This window comes from Sardina pilchardus, chromosome 15 (genome assembly GCF_963854185.1).
Source record: "Sardina pilchardus chromosome 15, fSarPil1.1, whole genome shotgun sequence".
In the NCBI taxonomy this organism is placed as follows: Eukaryota; Metazoa; Chordata; class Actinopteri; order Clupeiformes; family Clupeidae; genus Sardina; species Sardina pilchardus.
Window position 1 is genome coordinate 24,145,353 of NC_085008.1, and position 21,246 is coordinate 24,166,598.

Here is a 21,246-nt window from a genome sequence, read left to right on the forward strand (position 1 = left end):
TAAACAACAAATGCAGGTGTTCACCTGATAACAAACTGGACTTGAAGTGTAACACAGAGACTGTATTGTAGGAAGGGACATACAGTAGCAGACTATTCTTAAGGAAGCTTAGATCTTTTAATGTGTGCAGCAGAATGCTGGATATGTTTTACCAGTCTGCTGTTTTTAGCGCAATATCCTTTGCATGGTTGGGGCACCAGCATCTAGAGCCAAACAACACCAGACAAAAAAACAAGTTGATTAAACAAGAAACAAGTTGATTAAAAGAGCTGGCTCTGTGCTTGGAGAGCCCCTAGAGTTGGTTTAGAGAGAAGGATGTTGCAAAACCTCCTTATCATTATGGACCATAACTCACATCCCCTGAATCAGCAACAGTGTTCGCAGGAGGTTGCTTCAACTTCGCTGTAATAAGGACCGTTATAAGTGTGTAAGGCCAGCTTTTTGCATTACTGAAGCAGATAAGGCCGCATGCCTTATAATTTACATATGTGTGAGCTTTTGATTGCTCACTGTTGTCTTATAGCTTGCCAGTCACCCCACCAAGTAAACCCCACAGTCTCATCTTCTTCATCCACTGTGAAAACCAAACTGGTCTGATGACAACTTCTCAAATATCTGCAACATGTATGTTGTGAATGAATACATTCATGTTTTGGTCTTGAATCAATATTTGTAATGTGGGCAACAGTCTGATCATGGTTTCAACACAATCTAATGTGTTTGTGCATATTTGTAGAATAAGAACTATAGAGTCTTTCAGGTAAGAAATATACCACACCCACAGCTCTCAGGTAACCAAAGTCCTGTTGAGTCGGGGCTGGCCTGGATGAATGGCAAAAGGGGAGATGCATGTTTCTCTCCTTAGGTCTCTTCTCTTCTCTTCCCTCTGCTATTGGCAAGAGGTCGCACTGACCTCTTGGCCTCAGTCTATCTCTTTCTTTCTTTATTTACTGTTTTATCTGGCATTCTAACTTGGTAACTTGTTAAGTTTAAATTCAAGTTTGCCTGAGGTTAAGTTTACTTTGTTCTGTTCCTTTGTTGAAGGATATTTACTGAAGTGATACTTTACGTTTGCTGTTAAAGCTTAATGCCTAATAAATTGTTCATTGACCCACCAGTTTGCATATCTCTAAGTCTAGTGTGCCCTGCCCTGCCGTATTGACAAACTTATTTGGTGATTTGTTAGAGATACTGTACAAGTTATTCATCTTACGGAGTCAGATTATCATGTTTTTTCTCATAATAACATTAGCACCTAACTTCTCAGCCTATTGGTGCATTGTTCACACTCGCACCTCATGGGAGAAAGTCAGACGTGTTCCCAGTGTCGTATTGGGATTTTCCCCTTTACAAAAGTAATTGTCTGTCCACTGCTAATTTACAACAACTCCCCTTTGTCTCACAAATATTCTGAGAGACAATGCACAGTTTACAGTCAATTGCACAGAGACTTTATATCCTAAATGTATGTATTTATTTATTTTGTACCTATACCATTGGCTCAATAAGGCCAAGAGACGGTCACCTTGCTTCCTACACTTGTCCCTCAGCCATGCTGTATCCAGCAGCGTCTCAGCATCAGTGAAGCAGGATAGTGTATTTGCATGTGTGTGTGAGTGTGTGCGTGTGCATGTGTGTGATTAGTCCCAGATTGTTGTGCGAGTGTTTGAGAATGTTTATCTTCAACTGTAAGGCTCTACATTTGGGGCTGGTAACCTAAAATAATGGTAGTGGTGCGGAGGTAGTGTATAAAGCTGGGCATGCAGTACTGCAGCTTGAAAGTTGTGGGTTCAATTCCCAGCTTCCGCCGTTGTACCCTTCAGCAAGGCACTTAACCCCAAGTTATGGGGACAGTGTAATTCCTTGTAATATAGTTGACATAAGTCACTTTGGACAACGTCTGCTAAAATAATAAATGTACATGTACATAAAACACAGACTGATATGTAGTTTCAGTATCTGTGATCTTGGAGTGGGTCCTCCATAGCTCAGAGTCCTCCATCCTCCATGAATCATAGGCTATATGACGACGTCATAAAGCTAAACCTGAAAACAGGTCTAATCTGGGTCACATGTGTCAGATTAGATGGGGGTTGTTGCAGCACCGTCTCAGGAGTTTGAGGCTTTTTCTTAAATCCAGAGGACTGGATGACTCACATCATCATGATGAAACAGACCTAGTCCTTATTCATCAAGGAAGTCTGTTCTCAGATCAGTGTCATGGAAGACCTTGGAAACTTCTTTCAAGAGAAAACTAAAGACCTGACTGTACTCCACTCCAAATATGTTGCTGGTCCTTCAGCTGTTGAGGCAGTCAGGAAGATTAGATGTACAGAGCACCAATTTAAAGTTTTCTAGAACGAAAACAGCCAAGTTCATGACAAGATGATTGTTTTTGTCAATCCAACTTGGCAATAGGCTATGCACAAAAAGCTCTCAGTGAGCTTCAAATTTACAGTGGAGCCAGGTGTGTTTGAACCTGCCACTATAATTGTCTACTCAAACCTGATTGGATGTTGCACCTGATGTATAGGCATGTAATGATGAATGATTTATGTGTGTGTTTTTCCAGTGTTTCATGCATTGACGGGCTGTGACACTGTATAGCTTTGCTGGAAATAGGTATAAGGCTGCATTGTCTGTCTTTCCAGAGCTTAAATGCCCTGTAAAACTGTCTTCCACCTCGCATGGCATTCTACAGGAAGTAGGCTAATGGCCACGATAGGTCTATTATCTATAGTATATGACTGAACCAGTACAGGAGGAAGTTATTTGGGTAGAGGCTTAATGTGCAAGCATTTTTAATGTAATAAGTGTCTACATGGACACAGTTGGGTGTTGCACCTAGAATAAGCATGTTATGATGAAGAGGGATTTATGGATGTGTTAAAATTGTTATTATTGGACAAACAAGATATTAAGTGTCGGAGTAAAGATGTAAGGAGCAGAATATTACAGAAGATGCCGCTAAAACACAGCTCCACCGGAGATAAATACAGGTTAGCTACCTGAAGAGCCTTTCATATAGCCTATTTGTCTCTCTAAAACAACATATGCATCTCTTTGTCGGGGTTGTATTGAGGAACAGAGATGGAAACCTTGATGTTCCCTAGCACTGTCAGATGTGGATGGTCTCCGCCTGAGTGTGAGGAGTGATCTTTGTTCAGGCCTAGAGTACACACTCCCCAAAGTGACCTGCACAGTTATAGATGGGGCAGCCACTGGCCAGATGAATAGATGAATGAATACGTCTATGACATCTTCATTCCAAATCTGTCCAGAAAGCTTAAAAATGTGACCAGGTTTGATCTGGTGCAAGACCGCTACTTGTCTGGAAGGGGTATAGAGATGTGTGGTAAGTGCAACAGCCAATCCCAAGGAACTGGCAAAACTTTCTCAGAGTCAATCACAACAAGACTGAGTTACTGCTGACTGACTGCTGCAATGGTTTGGTTTTGTGCAGAAGGATACCACGGCTTGTTGTTAGGCCTACATATGAAGAAGTTCTCAACAAGTCACCCTTACCTGAACTCCGAGTTACTCCAAACACACATGAGGAAGCTGATATAGCCGCATATTGTGACCTACAAAGTAAGAAATGTTGGTCATCAGATGTTGTGGTTCTGGCTGTAGCAGCAGCTCAGGGAATGATCAAAGTGTAACTGCACCCTAAAATATGTTTTTTGAGCTGTTTTTGAGCCGTTTCCCGAGAAAAGTAACATTTCGTATGATTTTGTATAGACCTCTGAAGTTCGCCTACAAAAAGGATCCAAAGCTGCCATCTTTGCCCAAGGAGATCCGGGAGTTAATTGAAGCTAACTGCCTATGGCAAGTTGCATTGTAAGTTAGCTCTGGGGTAGCAAAGATCAAAGTGTGCCGTCTTCACCTAAGATCACAGTATCCACTAGACGGCGGTGGACAAAACTGCGTAGCGAAAAACGTCTGCATTTCCAATGCCATCATCCCCAGAGTCCAACAGGTGCGATAATTGAAAATCATGTTATTTTCCCATAGAAAAAATCTCAAGATACCGGATCTCCTTATTTGGGCAAAGATGGTAGCTTATTTGTAGGCGAACTTCAGAGGTCTATTGGAGATATAGCTCTCCGCGCCCTCTACAGATTGAAACATGCCATGGAATTTTGGTCCAAAATGCAATTGGAACGCTGACGTAGTCCTGCACTTTTCTCCCGAGACTACGTCACCCGGTCATTATAAATTAGGAATGAAACGCCCCAACACCTGCTGCCCTGATTAGCCTACCTGTGATAAGCCATGTCTGCAGCACTCATTCCCAGATTGACACGAAATCACCATGGTTGATTAGCTGCAGCAGTGCTGCACTACCTTCCACATTTCAGAACGTCCTGCATTTTGAAAGCCTTTTTCAGAAGTGGGTGGAGTTATGGGGTGAAGTTACACTTTAAAGTGTAACTTCATCCCATAATCAATAATTTGATTTGGTGATACTGTAGCTGTTTCCTTGGCAGTTTTTGTTCTGGTTGATTCTGCAAAGTGAAATAGAAAAATAACTATACCTTTATACCATATCAGTAACTGACATGTCTTTTAGTAGTTGCTGTACATGGTTATGGTTATGGTTATGGTTATGGTTATTTAGCAGACGCCTTTGTCCAAAGCGACATACAAATAAATAACAATACAATTAAATAACAGTGAACAATTACAAAAAGGGAGAATAGCAATATTATCAATAAAACAATCAATTAAGCACTAACCTAATGAGAAATAAAACAATGAAATGAGAATAGCAATCAAATAAGTCACTCAGTTAATTAAATAATAACAATAACTATAGCATGGTAAGGCTAAATTTAAGGACAATAGCAGAATAAATGTCAAATTCTAACAATGGACAAATTATAACAAAACAATACTAATATACAAACCATAACACATAACAAACGCTCAAAAGACTAAGTGCATATTAAACAAATATGCCTTAAGACCCCTCTTGAAAGATCCAAAACTGTTGCTGGAACGGAGAGCACTGGGCAACTCATTCCACCAACACGGAACCACTGAAGAATAGGATCTACAGTTTGACCTAGCATGAATGGCTTGTCGACATAACAGACGCTCCTCAGAACATCGCAATGGGCGGTTGGGAATGTAGCCTACATCTTGATCAAAGAACTGAAGTAGCTAGGAGCAGATCCAGTCAGTGTCCTATAGGCCAGAGTGAGAGATTTAAATTAAATATTAATCTGAGAAAAGAAGATGATTACTTCCTACTTCCTATGTACATACACTAGCTCTTTGGAAACAATAAAGATATCCCTCTTCCTTGACTATCACACACACAAAGCTTTTATAGACTTTTTTTATAGGCTGTAAACTGTGTGACAGTGTCATATGGTAGGCTACGTGTGTAAAACAGATGGCCTACCTTTTTATACACTTAGGCTATATTGTCTTTTTATACTGTTTCAGTAACAAGGGGCATCTGTCTTGCAGTTATGGTCTTTGGGTCTGTGGGACAATTCAAAGTTTCAGTGTTTCAGTGCGTGCGTGCAATATCTTGATAAAGATGTCCAATAAACATATCCTGTGACCATCAAACATCACTTTTATAGATCTGCTGTTGAGCAGTGGAAACTTTTTTTTATTAATTTAATTTAGTAAAACGAGCAGATAACATAATACATTGTGCACACAGTCAAATGAGATGACTATTTAGGAAAATGAGTGCAGTTTTCTAAAATAATTCTCTAGAAATTATAATATCATTATATTATCATTACATCATTACATTTTATAAAACAGTTAGGTCCGGTCGAACGATTTAGCAATATCTGATTGGACGAGACGCATTCTATCAGTGGTGATATTAACCGATATCACCACTGGTGACTCTTCACAGCTAATAATCACTCCGCGACGGTTGATTCTTCGCTTTGATTTAACCAGAGACGCATTCCATGTTCTTTGACTTAGCAGTTGCATAGCAACCTCAAGCGTTCTGAGCTAGGCCTACTTCGCATAGCGGAGGAACTGGGCTAAATAAAACGATGGCAAATAATAATTATCCTTCCTAAAAATGCACTCGGGTATCTTTTTTTGTTGGCAATGGAACTGTTGTATAAAAGCATTATCGCACTCGTGGTCGTGGTGTTGTTGGCCAATATCGCCACGGCTGTAGTTAGGCTACCTACGGCACTTAGCCTTCGGCTTCGTGCCTGCGGCGAACCACAGCCGTGGCGATATTGGCCAACAACACCACTCCCACTCGTGCGATAATGCTTAAATAATACCTCTTGGGGAGTGGCACTCTCATGGTCTGTTCTCTTTGCTGTCCCACAACAGAGGTAAGCCCCTGTTTTTAAAAGTCTTTTATTTCTTGTAACTTCATTTCACATGCTTGCATGGCAATATCTTACAGAGCATCAATGTAGCCTACTAATCTTCTTGAATGGTGCATGCAGTGTAGAAATTATGAGAAGGAGAGCAACTGAGAATGGTGATTTGTTTTATATTTCAAAACATATCAGTATCATTTGGGAAATACAGTGAGGAGAAAAAGTATTTGATACCTTGCTAAAGTTGCCTAAAAAGAGGAATATAAAATCATCATTTGACAATTGATCTTAATGTCTTCATTCAAAAAATGAGTAAAAATAAAACCTGCAAGATATATCTGCAAGAAATATCTGCAAGAAAAAAAAGGGTTTTGCTTCAGAGGTGGGGCTGCTCAAATGTTTGCAGAATATTTAGCTGCCAAATAATGACTGTCCCACATTTTGTCTTCACCGTCTTCACAGATCTGCACCGTAATTGATTGAATAACTTCAAAATAAATACAGGTCTTAATGTTAGACAATTTAGGTTGTTGAAACTCAGTGGACCCATTACATTTTTTACAATGTCGAGGTTGTGAAGTATTCGCTTGGAAACGTGTGTTGAGTAGATGTACCACATGGTGGTACAAAATATGACCACTGCTCAGTTCTGCACATTCTGTCCACAAAAATAAATGACACGGGTCAACTTATCTGTATCTCCTTTTTTGTGCAATTGATATGCATACACTACACTATATTGGCATACGAATTAGGTCACCTGCCTTGACTCGCATATGAATTCTTAATCCATAGGGTTTAATATGGCGTTGGTCCACACGCTTTGCAGCTATAACAGCTTCAACTCTTCTGGGAAGGCTTTCCACAAGGTTTGGGGTGTTCATGAGGCTGGCTCTCAGTTTCCACTCTAATTCATCCAGGTGTTCTGTTGGGTTGAGGTCAGGCCAGTCAAGTTCATCCACACCATGCCTGTTCCCACATGTAGTGGTGCACAGTCATGTTGGAACAGGAAGGGGCCATTCCCAAACTGGGCTTGGCCTCTTAGTTCCACTGACAGGAACTCTGAATGCTTCAGCATTAATCAAGAGATTTTGGACAATTCCATGCTCCCAACTTTGTGGGAACAGTTTGGGGATGGCCACTTCCTGTTCCAACATGACTTTGCACCGTTGGACATCGCATCATATCATCAGGAGCAGCTATGCTTTGTGACTGGTGGTCCTGAAGTCACCGGCAGGTCCAATCAAAGAGTCTGTTCTGTCCCAGTAGGTACTAGGTGAAACACAACTGTGTCACAAAATACATGCTTGTATTCAGCATGTCACCAGGCAACTGTAGCCAGTTATCCATTTTTAAAAAATCATGTAATAGGGTATAAAATGTAACTGATTTATCACAATGAAACGTTGCTTAATAACACTTTGAGATAGAATGCGAAGCCCATTAAATAAACTTAAAATAGTGCTTATAATTGCAGCGATAGCTCAAATTAACGCTACAAAAACATAGTGTTAGCTACACCACAGTAAGTCATGCATTGTCATGAGATTTAAGTTTAATGTAAATAGCTGCTAACGTTTTTTCTTACCAAAAAAATCTAACCTTATACTTCCATTTAATATTATAGGTAATTTTATACATTTCGGACCCCAAACAGAATGTCCAATTCTCTGCCTTGCCTTCAAACTCTTCATCATACGTACCTTGCATACATAAAATCAGCATGCTAACAATTAATTCAAACCTGAACTCGAGTAACTTAATGTTAAGCTCATGTTAAGAGTTCACTGAAGCTCCTGCTCCATAATTGAATTGACACACCTAAGTGACAGCAACAAATAAACATCCTTTTTGCATATCAATACAAATATATTTCCAGGCAGCATTGGTGTTTTTCAGGACAATTAGCTTTTATCATTGCTGGCTTAAGTGGTTTGTGGTTAGCTCTAATGCCCATATATTTGTTTACATCTCCTCCTTCAAGTTCAACCTGTTCCTGACTTAATATCATATTGGATACTGTAGAACTCCTACATCTATGCTATTTTTTGCACGACTGGCACCACCAGCTTCAGCGCCCCTTACAAAATGTAAATGGTTGCAGCACACAAATGGGTTCACTATAGCAAATGTTACCAGAAGTTTGCCAATATTGGCCGAGACAAACTTCCAGCAAAGTTCTAGAAACAAAGACAAGTTTGCCACAAACGTCCAGTGAACTTCTGGTGACAAACCAAATTTGCTACAACATTGCCAAAAGTAACTGCAACTGTTTGCCAAAAACCTAATTTGCAAGCAAAAATATGACCTTGCTGCAAATGTGTGGTAACTGTTGGCCTGACATGTCTGTGAGGGGTATTCAACACTAGCTTCAGGCTACAATTTAGATCACAGAATCTTGGCTCTGAGACAAAATGGGAGGGATGGGGCCTGACAAGAGCGGTTATTGGATCAAAGTGTCAGTATGGAAATGGCTATGCCGTGCTGAGTGTGTCTCTCCCTGGCCTGCATTGTCTGTTACCTATGTCTGTATCGCCTCTAGGTAGAGCTGTTCAGGTGGGCCGTGCCGGACTAATTGGTGCGCTGATGGGAGGGTGCTTAAAACCATGGCCCTCTCGTCTGCTCGCTCTCTTTCTCTCATTCTGCTCTGGCCTGACGACGCGAGGCTGGCTGTGGTCGCCGCTGCTATTCCTTTTGCCTTTCACTTTACACTTACATATACTGATATGCACAACACTTTTGGTTAGCTTTCCACTTACTGACTTCGTTATGCTCATGCGTTAATTAAACATATTTTACTTTAAACCTTAGTTTCAGTGTGGTCTCCCCTATGTCAGCTCTGCTGTGAGCCAGGTGGTCCTGACAGTAAGTCATCATTTAGACTATAGACACTCCTACGCACTTAATGCATACTAAATAAATGATTATTATTTCATTATAGGCGGTCTGTCTGTAAGATATATATATAGTCATATTTCTTACTTTTCATGGTGATCAGGCCATTCTGACATACTGACATTTTTGTCATCTCTTTTTTGCAATTTAATACACTTATATTTCAACCATATTTATTCCCTCTCGAGATATGACCTTAGATTAATGTAAGAATTGAATAGTGATTGTGTGGCCTATGAGGTGAATATGCCTATGAATACCCTTGGTACCATTAAATGAGCCTATAGTGATGTGGTCAGGATTCACACTGGTATACCATGGTCCGCCTTACCGGTGACCGCATCATGGTCTGCCTGATCACAGAATTTATCTGAGAGTTTATCCACCTCTTGTTTACCATTACACCCCTAGCTACATATAGCCTGGGTGTTCCCATGCTGCCTTGCGCGCAATTTGATTCACGCTGCTAAGGCAGTCTGGAAACTACCGCCCTCATTTTTGCCTGAGATAGGGGACCAATCACAGAACAGGGGGGAAAGCAAGATGATGATGACATCCGTGGCGCCCAATGAACTTGAATTTCCCCTTGGGGATCAATAAAGTATCTATCTATCTATCTATCTATCTATCTGAACGGACCCGAGCATTTTTTCAAATACAAGAAAATGAACGTCTGGTTGCCAGACCACGTCTCATTTGAGAAGTGGTAGGCACTAGCCAGGCTAGGCTACATGTGCATTTTACGTTCAAGTTTCTTGGTATATCAGAGCTCCTTTGGGCCAAATTCTACATAATAACAATACGTAGATCTATTGATACAGATATAGCTGCATGTCTCAGATGACAAAAGCCCATTGAAAACAGCTCACATTATTCTTGTTCTAAAATCGAAACACTGGCTTTCAAGTGAATAGATTTGTTAAATTGTAAAGTGCTGCTATAATCTAATCACTCAATGGTTTGAGGCATGAATCACTGATATGCTCAAGGACTGTTTAAAGATGGCAGACTTCCTCTGCATTGCATTGAACTTTAAATTGTAAAACTGAAAAACAAAAAAAACGGGAGCAAAGCAATTAAATGATTTTAGACCAATTGCACTAACTTCCATTTTGTGTAAATGCATGGAAAGAGTCCTTAGCAGACACATAACATCTTCAGTGTCTAGCTCTTTAGACCATCTACAATTTGCGTACAAATGTGAAAGGGGGACAGATGACGCAACTGTGACCTTGTTTGATTGCATAGCTAAACACCTGCAAGTCTCTACACACTATGTGAGGATTTTGTTTATAGATTTTACATCTGCATTCAATACCATGCAAGTACACATATTGTTGCAGAGACTAGTGGACCTTAAGGTTAATGGAGGTATAATTCATTGGATTAGAGACTTCCTTTCTGACCGGCCGCAAAAAGTAATATGGGGAAGTAGTGAGTCAGGGGGAATTGTGGTGAACACTGTAGCACCACAGGGCACAATTCTTTCACCATTAGCCTACTTTTTTCCATTTACACAAATGAGTTTTCAATCCACCAAGATCATTTTAGATTACTTAAGTATGCAGATGATATGGCTTTGGTAGGTTTACTCCAGAGAGGGGATATAGAGAGAGAGCACTCATATCTCAATCATGTGTCAAAATTACAAGAATGGTGCCAGTCCAGTTACTTACAAATCAATGTCAGTAAGACCAAAGAGTTATATCCAAGCTGACAGAGATTTAACAGGAGCTTTTCATTAAAGGACAGAAGGTTGAAATAGTAACCGATTTTAAATACCTTGGTACACACATTGATTGCAGACTTAATTTTAAGGTAAACTCTGATTTTATATTTAAGAAGTGCTCTCAACGTCTCTACTTGTTACGTAAACTAAACAGTTTTGGAGTTAACAGTAATATAATTGAAACTGCGTACAAGAGTGCAGTTTGCACATTATAGGGTTATCTATTTATTTATTATATTGCGGATTTTATCTTACATGAAATGGAGTGTCTGTTTGTGCTATTGTATTGTCTTATCTGTTATGTTTATATGGTGGACTGAAGACAAGTTTCCACAATTTGTGGATAATAAAGTATTCATTCATTCATTCATATCACTAATGCAGGTAATGTAGGCGATAGGCTATAGATCTAGACTTTGACACCATTGGAATACGGAATACAATCTCAAACAACGCCAATAAACGATGATGCAGCAACAGGTAGGATCATAGACATACATCTATGGGTAGGATATCTTGCAAATGTAACGTTAGCTTACAGTAGGATATTTTATGTAGGCTATATTACAGGATGAGCTAGTATGTTCTTCGAAGTGTCTCCAGGTGTGTGATTGTCCTAATAGGAATGTACAATAAGCTGTTAACAAAGGTGTTTAATTTGAGAATGATACCGAAAGCTATAAATGATTGCCTGGCTGGCAAGTCCCTGACGACTAGCTTGCTAACAAACAAACGTGAAAATGCAGTTTGTGCTAGAAACGACTGTGAGAGAGGGCTTGAAAAAAATACTTTGTTTAGACCAGTGTAGATGCAGCAGAAGCAGTGTGCCGTTGATAACAGGTGGCCTCGCTTTTAGCGGAGACAGGTCACGTCAGGGACATGTCGTGAACAAAGTTACTTTTCTATGTATTTATCACGCTGGAAAATACGGTTTCAATGTGGGAATGTTAGAAAGACATGTGCCTTGTAGAATATGGGTTAGCCTACTTGCATTGCTGAATGTATAGAGCTAAGGGAATGGTCATAATCCGAGATAGCCTAAGGTTTATTTCTCCCGTTTGCCTCTTAGGGCAGGGTAGCAGCTAACCGGAATTGACCCTCATATGAGTCGTCTCGCTTTATAAACCGTATCTGGCTGGCCATAAGGGATAACGGCCGACGAGGTGACCGGTTCGATCATGGAAATAATGGCTAGGTGGAGGTCTAAAACTCCGGCGACGTGCGAACATACGTGCGAAGCACGGAGACGAAGTTACCTCCGCCGTGCCATTATTTCCATCGAACCGGTCGACCTCGAAGGCCGTTATCCCGCTTCTCCCGTTTGTATTCATCCCAGGTATATCTATTCCACCGTTGCCACTTGTGTAGTGTTAATTTCCTATTACAATGTAAACGTTTACATCGCTAAAACTGTCTTGATTGTGGAACTACTTTCCACCACCACATATCAACTTTCTACTTGCAGGACAAAACTGCCGTTCTAGTTCTAAATGGATGGTTGCTATCAAAGATTCTAGAATCTTTGGTTGCTATGGCCAAAAGCCAGTTGTTAGTTCTATCAAAGATACTGGTTCTATCAAAGATGTGGGATACGGGCAAGGTAGCAGCAAAGGTCCTTGAACCCTCTCTGGTAGCAGGTTATACGAAGTTAATGGCCACCCCATCAGCCAATCAGAGAAGAGAATTCCATTGTTGAGGGAGATTACTGTGCCTTCCCACCAACACAAATTTAGTGTGTGGGGCAGAGAGTAATTTAATCCAGACCTGGGCCAACAGAAAGACAGTTTTCAGTGAGTTGGCCAGGGTGGTGGAGACCTAGGCCTACTGTATCCATAAGTGAAGGCCCTGCGGGCCAGGCGAATTTTGGTGTTTTCCTTTTGGTATTATGATGACTCATGCCAAATCAGATGGCAAATATTTAGACAACCCAAATGTCTACATCGGATCAGACACTGTATTAGCACATTTAGTGGAGCGGTTAAGCTCACATAAGGAGAAGTATTTTACATTTTATGACTAAAGCATGACAATTTCACCATATAATCTTCACCCCCTAAGGTTTAATTTTAGACGTGGAGGCACTTCAGATCTGACCTCTGGGGCTAGATATTTGCTGTACAATATAAACATATTTGAGGAGTAAAATATTTTTACAAATCATTCCAGAATTCTACTGTGAAGATCTAGAACTTACATTGACTGCAAATGTGATTTCATTTTTCACCTTTAGGCCTAGACTACTGCTATTATGCCTATAGATAGATAGATAGATAGATAGATAGTAGAATAGATGGTAAATAATATGATAAAGTGCAATTTAATAGCGAACCCCTCTCAAAAAGCACAAGTATTTGTCTCAGCAATGTCCATGATAGCACAGATAGGTTATGTCTACCGCTATGTTTTGATGATCAAGGCTTACTATGATAGCTACCATTTAAACAACATCATGCATCCCTCCTGGTGGCCGTGGCAGGCATTTTGCTTTTCACCATAGCCACATAACCTTTGTAATAAAAAATAAGTAATACATAAACAATCCATCCAAATGTATGCAAATCCACAATATCAATTTTATTTCAGTTCCCAAATAAGTCTTTTATACTTATAAAAAAAGGTCTTTACCTATCTCTATGCCTCATAACGATTGTCCAGACTAACCTGACTTTCGCCAGATCCTGTAGTTCGCTGTCTGCTTCACACAAGGATCTGGGACTTCTCGATAGGAGATGTATTTCTGAAGGCGGGTCCTTGTAAAACATCCTCGCATGTGATTTGATAAACCACTTGCCTGTTATCTTGAATGACGTGCTAGGCTTCTTCAAGTACTTGCCAATCCCGGTCGGAAGAAGAGTAAAAACATCCTTGCCACCAATAAATGTCTTCAAAACTATTCTCTGAAAGAATGAATACTCGATAGATGCGACAAAACGGTTGAAATAGCAGAATCAATGTCAGCACAAGACTCCTCGCTGCGTGCCGCCATTGTTATTTGAATCAAACACTCGCTTCGGCGCTCCTGATTGGCTGCTCATTTTTTGATCACTGGCACGGGGGTTTGGATTGCCCTCGCGTCCAGACCCTTGTGTGGAGCTTAGCGAAACGCCTCTGGTGGAGCATGGCGGAACTACAAGGGTCTGGCGAGAGTCAGGCTATGTCCAGACATTGAATGTTGAACATGTATTCCTTTAACTTTGTGCAGAAGTTCACAAAGATTGAAATGTTGAATGTTGCATCTTATTTGAAAGCCTAAACAAAAGTGGAGAAATCGTTTAATTTAATTCAGCTCCTTACACCAGCCTACATAGGACTTTAGGACTTGGTGTGCTATGCCTAATGCCTTAACACTGTCAAAATTCATTGCTGTGTCCCGTGGTGACATCAGGTCTGAAAATCTTAGGGTCACTTGTTTTCATTTGCACCCTATTTTAGCCTACTTTATACTTGCTGCTAATGAAAAGTATAGGCCTACATTTCATTTTAAAAATGAAGTGAAGTAAAAGTAAAAGTAGGGGGAAAAGTAAAGTACAGATACTCCCCATTCATACATTCATACTGTACTTAGTATTTTTACTTATTTACTTTACATCTCTGCAAAATACCATGTAACCTATATATTTTAACCAAAGACAAAATGAAACACAGCGGAGAGGTATAGTAGTAGCTCACCACTACATTCAGTATTCCCAGACAAATTCCATGCATGATTTTGTTTTTGTTGGGGACAGGCCTATTAGCCTGTTTGATTTGCATTGAGCTCAATGAGCATCAAACAGGCTAATAGGCCTACTGGAAAAAGCACCATGCCAATCTCTAGCTATGGTGAAGGGTGTGTGATGATGTGGGGCTATTTTAATTCCAACGTCCAATGGAACTTTATCAGGATGCGTAATATCCTGGATCCATGAAATAGCTGGCCTTTAAAAATAAAAATCTGCCTGCCCCTATTAACCCTGTGTTAAATTCCCATGCTACATAGGGGGTTAAATACTTCTTTCCCCCTATTTAAGGAAGAACATGTAGTTTGCGATACATTCTTCAATCACAAAGAAAATTGGTGTCCTTAGCGGTTTGATTTGTACTCATTTTTTTTTTTTAATTAAGGCATTAAGATCAATTTCAAATGATGATTTTATATTCCTCTTTTTAGGCAACTTTAGCATGGTATCATATACATATACACCACTGTATATTATATATCATAAGACATTGCTGAGACAAATACTTGTGTTTTGTAAAAAGTGGTTCCCTATTCAATTGCTCTTTATCATATTATTTACCATCTGTTCTACTATCTATCTATCTATCTATCTATCTATCTATCTATCTATAGGCAATAGGCATAATAGCAGTAGTCTAGGCCAGTGTTTCTCAACCGGGGTGCCGTGAGGCCTCCTCAGGGGTGCCGCAGAAACTGACTAGGCTAATCAAATTAAGGGGAAAAAAGGGCATAATTTCGGAATCTTTCCTCTAGCTTTATCACGCAGATAAGTAAATTGCGGACACATCAGAGAAAATAGATTTTTTTTTCTAACCCTGAAACTGCAATCCGTAGCCTGTATGACGTCTATAAATTGGTTACTTTTGTTTACTGCGTGCGATATCTGATGAGTTGTCAAGTCATAGCGTTATTGTGTAGCGGTTAATTAGCAACATGGCCAGGTTTTTGAAAACAATATCTGAACATGTGCCCTCAACGTCATCCTCTCTTCATCGTGTGGTTATTCAGTGAAGGAGGTAGAGACCGTCAGCAAGGACTTTGTTTTGCTGGGCAGATATTGACAAATGCGGCCGCGCTGTCTGCTGTGCATGCGAAAGAGTGTAGGCTACTGTAGTTTTTACACCGGGAGTATGGAGGAGGCTAACCTTGCTGCATTACCAGCAGCGTGTTAGAAAGATGCAAAACTGTTAAGTGGCATTAGGGCGCTTTATACACGTAATACTTCCCTCGATCATCACTGACAAGTGCAGAATTTTTATGCGATTGCATTCACATGCTGTGGTGGCAACATTACGGCCAAATTACTAGGTCAGCAGTAGGAAAAGTTCCGTTAGCAGATATACGGACATAAGAATTCAGACAGCACAAAAAAAAAAAGTAAAAAAGTCTGTGGCGTGAACATTGCGAAAAACACGTCTGTCTGAAAACGGCTTGAGAAACGTCAGTATGATGACAATTATGCTACCTCACGTTCGGATTCAAGTACAGAGAGCGTCTTAGAGCTGTGGACCAGGAGCTAGTGTGTCTGTCATTCATTCCTGCGAGAATAGAGCAGCTGTATTCATCCTTGCAGGCCCAAGTCTCTCACTGAGTGTAAGTACTGTAAGTCACACTCCTGTGTGTGTGTGTGTGTGGTGTGTGTGTGTGTGTGTGTGTGTGTGTGTGTGTGTGTGTGTGTGTGTGTGCGCGCGCCTATGAGTTTTTTTAAAAGTTTGGGGTGCCTTGAGATTTTTCAATCATGTAAAGGGTGCCGCGACTGAAAAAAGGTTGAGAAACACTGGTCTAGGCCTAAAGGTGAAAAGAAATCACATTTGCAGGTGATTAGAATGTTGCCAATTAAAGGTTCCATATGACACTGTCATCAAGCTATCCGTTTGAATGGCAGTGTAAGTTCTAGATCTTCACAGTAGAATTCTGGAATGACTTGTAAAAATATTTTACTCCTCAAAGATGTTATTGTACAGCAAATATCTAGCCGTAGAAGTCAGATCTGAAGTGCCTCCACGTCTGAAATTCAACTTTAAGGGGTGAAGATTATATGGTGAAACTTTCATGCTTTAGTCATAAAATGCACAAATGTTTTGCTTATCAGCCTAACTAATTATTTTATTCTCTTCACCTAAACTTATTCTTTGGTGTAGGCTTCAATTTTTCCTACAATGTAACTTACCCAATATGTCCTTTTTAACGAGCATTCTGCCTGCTGGGGCATGTCCACAGATACCTAGTGTGTCGGCCTGCCTACTTCTGTGGTATGTGATGCAACCACGTTGGGGGTTGGGGCCAACCCAGACCTAAAAGAAACCAACCACGTTACCTTGTGTGGTGTGTACAGTCAGTCGTGTACAACCAGTTGGGCAACTTGGGTAATCATCACCTACTGACCACAATCATGCCATTGTCATTATGCCTACAGTTGTGTATTTATGATAATAGACATTCATGCCTCTGCTTACCTTTGCGTTTGAGAAGTTGTCAAAATAAATGCGCAACAGTTTCATTGGTCAGTCTATACATGTCACACACACAGGCTGGGGTTTGTGGAGCAGAGACATGGGGAAACTAAAACAGTAGCTATATGAACAAGGTATAAAAGTTACAAATGAGCGAAAAGTGTTGAATTCTGTTCCCTCCTCTTGCGACGCTCACTAGCAATCACTATAGCTAGGTGTTGCAGTTGCATGTCAGGATGTAAGCAAGTATTGTTTTGCTAAGAAAACTGCTTGACAGAATGGGCTCTTAGTTGTCTATTTGGGGCTGTTTGTAGTCTCTCACGTTGTATTGCATAAAAATATAGCTCCACTGCGGTTGATAATGACCAACATTTTCTACTTAGCCACCAAAGCCGACAGAACGTCAAGACAGCAATAGCTGCTACGATAGGTGGGTTAGCTAACTGGCTATGGGTAACCTTAGCTGAATAACTTGTCACAGGCGCTGGCGATTCCGTTATCTCAGATGTCGGAGGGGTAAAATGCAGTCCATCCCTGCTGTAACCGATAACGGTACAGTTATGCATCATGGCCAAATCAGATAGCGGATTCCTCGTTTCCCCCAGATGTAATGACCTGTTGTTGACATAACTGTCTCACTCATTTAAGAGCGCCGTTGCCATTTTGTTATTTTAAGGTAAGTGAAGTAAGCTAACTTTTGTTAGCTAGCCAACGCTAGCCTACTGTCTTACATTAGCGTTATCAGCTAACATTTCAGAATCATTCATAATGTTAGCAACTAACGTAGCTTGTTCGATTTAACACGTGTCTTTTTAAATTTCAACGAATTATTTATCTGGTACAGGGGTATGGTTTTCAGGTATTGCGTTCACCTTCCACGTTAACATTTATTGGGCGTAATGTTTTGACAATGTGTCATGTTAGACGGGAATATTTGTGATGTTGAATTGCTAGCGTCTCGGTAGGTAGCGTAACGTTAGCTACTTCTAGCAAGGTAATATTACCGTCCTTACAACGCTTAATGTTACTGACAAGTCGTGTACGATGTTTTGGCAAATGTACCGTGCGTGCCAGTCGTTTACCGATCTATGTCGCCATCTTATGTAAATAACACCGACTAGTCTTTTGTGAAGCGACACTAGCTAGGAAATAGCTAGCAGTACTTTAATTAGACATATCTCTGAATAATTTAACGATGCAATTGGGAAACAGGCTAGCCCAGCTTGTGAGCCAGCCTGTTGTGGGTGGCAGGCCTCTCCCTTGACCCTAAATGCTACTTTTCTGTCCTGGAATAATAACGTTATCTGGCTTTACCATTACATTGTTAGATAATGTTGCATGCCCTTAATAATTATACATAGACAAATCTACAAATGTTGGGACCACAAGGTGTCCACTCCGCTCCCCTTCCTAATGTTCAGTGACGTTCGTTCATGCTATATCATGCACGTTCTATCTTAAACATTGTGTGTGTGCTTGGTAACGTTAGGATTCATGCTCTTTCAAGTAGGAATTTTAAAATGTCACAGTTTTTTGGACAGATAGATGTTGGCCACATCTGTAACGTTAAACTGACGTTAGTTGAAAATCCAATATCATGGGGATTTGCTTTGCTTTGAGTGACTGCAGTGGTAGAATTAACCCAACAGTGTATGCTGGATTGTTGTTCACTTTCCTTGAAATGACATTTCCCTCGTAAACAACACATACCGGTAAACAAAAGAAAGAAAATGTATTAAAACTGAAAACATACATGCTCCACCAATCGAGCACATGAATGGCACTGGTGGTGGAGGCAGGTACTGCCACATAAATAAATAAATAATCCAGCAAATAAATAAATAAATCTAGTGGGGCAAAATACACGAAGTTCTAGGTTACAGCAGTTGAGGATCGTTTTATACAACAATTTTGTCTGTCTAGTGCAGGTAATCTCTTGCTGATGGTACAATGTGAGACATGAGCAGGATGAAGCCCACACGCAACCTGATGCTGGTGCTCTGTCCCATGCTGGTCCTGGGATTCCTATATTATTCTTCTGGGAGGCTGCACCTGCACCTGCGTGTTTGGGGCCAGAAATCACGTAAGTTGTTAATTTTACCATGTTTCTGTAGTTTTTTTTGTCATGTCATTGTTGGATGAAGGGGAAATGTAATAGCAGTGTACAGCCTAGTTAGCAGCAGCAGTGTCTGGGAAATAAATAGATATGATGTATTTCTACATGATGGTGTCAGAGTTAGTTTGACCTAGTAATGAGGTGTTTTGTTCTCTTTGTTTTTGCCAAACCTATAAATTCAAGTGCAGACAATTGTGTGTGCTTAAGCCTAAAATGAAGCCCAAAGCCTAAGATGAAGCCCATTGCTTGATGTATTTTTCTGATGCATTTTTCAGGGTTTTATAGAATATGGGACAATGTACCTGCCTCTCTGTTTACCATCATGACCTGCTGTTTCGTCTGTTGTAGTATGAACGTATTTTGGCTCGGACATTGTTGCATGTAGGCATATGTTGTGTACAGTTATGTTATTTACATTTACCACTGCCTCATGTTTAAAGTCAGCACCAGACAGACATGGATATTTGGTATTTCTATGTGGTGTGAAAGCTGATATGAGTGTGAAAGATCACATTTATATAGCATCCAGTCCGTCTGACACTGGCCTTTACCAATGCCATCATGATTCTAACCCTGTTGATGTTCCCTTTCTAAGTAATCCTTTAAAACAACAACAGCAACAAAAATCCCATGGAACGAATATGTGTGCTTATGATTGACCCATTGCTGGATAGAGGCTTTGCGATGTGTAATTCATATTTTTAAATGGAAGTTACTTCTCTGTCTTTTCCATCTTGGGGCTGTAGTTGTTCTGTTGTTGTGTGACTTTTATCTGATAGCATTTCTCAGAATTTGTTTGGTTAATGTTAAACAGTCTCTTGCGCAAATATTGACAAGGTGAAGACAGTATCATAGTTGACACCGTCAGTAAAACGTACAAAAAAATATTTTCCTAACTGGAGTTTGTCACCACAGGGGGGAGATAGTTCACTGAAATGGCTACAGGGACCCTAAGATATTCTCTCAGCCATGCCAGACATGAAGTGAATTACTGTAAGTGGCTTGCTCGCATTCTCTGAGGGCTTGGTTTTGAAGAACAGTATGAGAACTAGAAGACTAGAGCTAACTGTCACATTTCAGATGACACGACTTGATATTAGATAGATTAGATAGATTATAATATACTGCCTCTTTTAGTCTTCTTGGTTAAGGTTATTTTTTTCACCTAATACTTACTTCAGCTTACTTCAAAAATAAGTAGATAAATGTAAGGAATTTGTTTCGGACAAGTTGAATGCCACACATTGCTGAAAGGCCGATGTTCATATTATAAATGTCATCTTATATTTACAGAGGAAGTTGCCTGGTTTTAGCTCAGAAATATTAGTCTAATGTGCGTACGCTTAAACACTGCTTGCTTTATTAGCATGAGGGAGTCTTGTTTTAACCAGCTTCGCATGTCATGTTTACTGTAAACATGGTTTTTGAGTTGAGCTCTGGTTACACCATAGAATTTAGCCAGTAGTCTACTACAACATGAATGAGTAATGTGTCATGCTATCCATGACAGTGGACATCAGTTGTGTGATAAAAGACTGTCTTGTTGCTTTGTTGCCAAGCACGCACACTAATAAATTACCCCAAAACTGTGACACAGCAAATGGATAATAATAATAATAGTATAATAATAGTTCACATAGGTGCTTCATTCTCATATACTGTGTAGTCAGTCACATATTTTTCGGTTTGATATGTTGATCCCTGCATGTTGCTACATGTGATACATGTGTAAACCACCATAAGAAGGAGTCTGTTTGTGGGTTCTGTGCATTTCCAGCATTTTTTTTTAGTTATTCTGGGCAAATGCATTTTATTTCCAAAGAGAAAATTATTTTTGCACCTCAGGCATATAAGCATTTGTTAGCAATTTGAGATGGATGTTTGCGCTGTTCAAAGACCATAGAGGTGGAGAACAAGAAGCCGACACTGGACGAATGCCTGTTTTCTGCCAACCTTATTCCAGCCTTGAAGTGAAATGGCCTGAGTGTTTTTATTTATTTATTTATTTATTT

The 21,246-nt window shown here is 40.1% G+C and overlaps 1 protein-coding gene and 1 long non-coding RNA gene across 7 annotated transcripts in view; one reads left to right on the forward strand and one right to left on the reverse strand.

Moving 5' to 3' along the window:
- Nucleotides 1-4,654: 4,654 nt before the first annotated feature.
- On the reverse strand, nt 4,655-17,707 carry LOC134102625 (uncharacterized). Of its 2 annotated transcripts, none has more exons than XR_009941535.1 (3): nt 17,122-17,707; nt 16,836-16,959; nt 4,655-5,190 (listed from the first exon to the last, which is right to left on the reverse strand). It is a non-coding gene; the product is annotated as an uncharacterized LOC134102625 (long non-coding RNA). The 2 variants fall into 2 exon arrangements; XR_009941534.1 differs by lacking the exon at nt 4,655-5,190 and adding an exon at nt 13,285-14,193.
- Nucleotides 17,572-21,246, forward strand: part of st3gal3a (ST3 beta-galactoside alpha-2,3-sialyltransferase 3a) — a 41,964-nt gene continuing 38,289 nt past the window's right edge. The window contains exons 1-2 of one of the 5 annotated variants that reach the window (XM_062556782.1): nt 17,572-17,794; nt 19,042-19,201. In XM_062556782.1, the coding sequence (XP_062412766.1) occupies nt 19,078-19,201 (124 nt within the window). In that variant the 5' untranslated portion in view covers nt 17,572-17,794; nt 19,042-19,077. Of the gene's footprint in view, nt 17,795-18,006; nt 19,202-21,246 lie in introns of those variants that run through there. The other 4 variants (XM_062556783.1, XM_062556786.1, XM_062556785.1 and 1 more) reach the window with 4 other exon arrangements.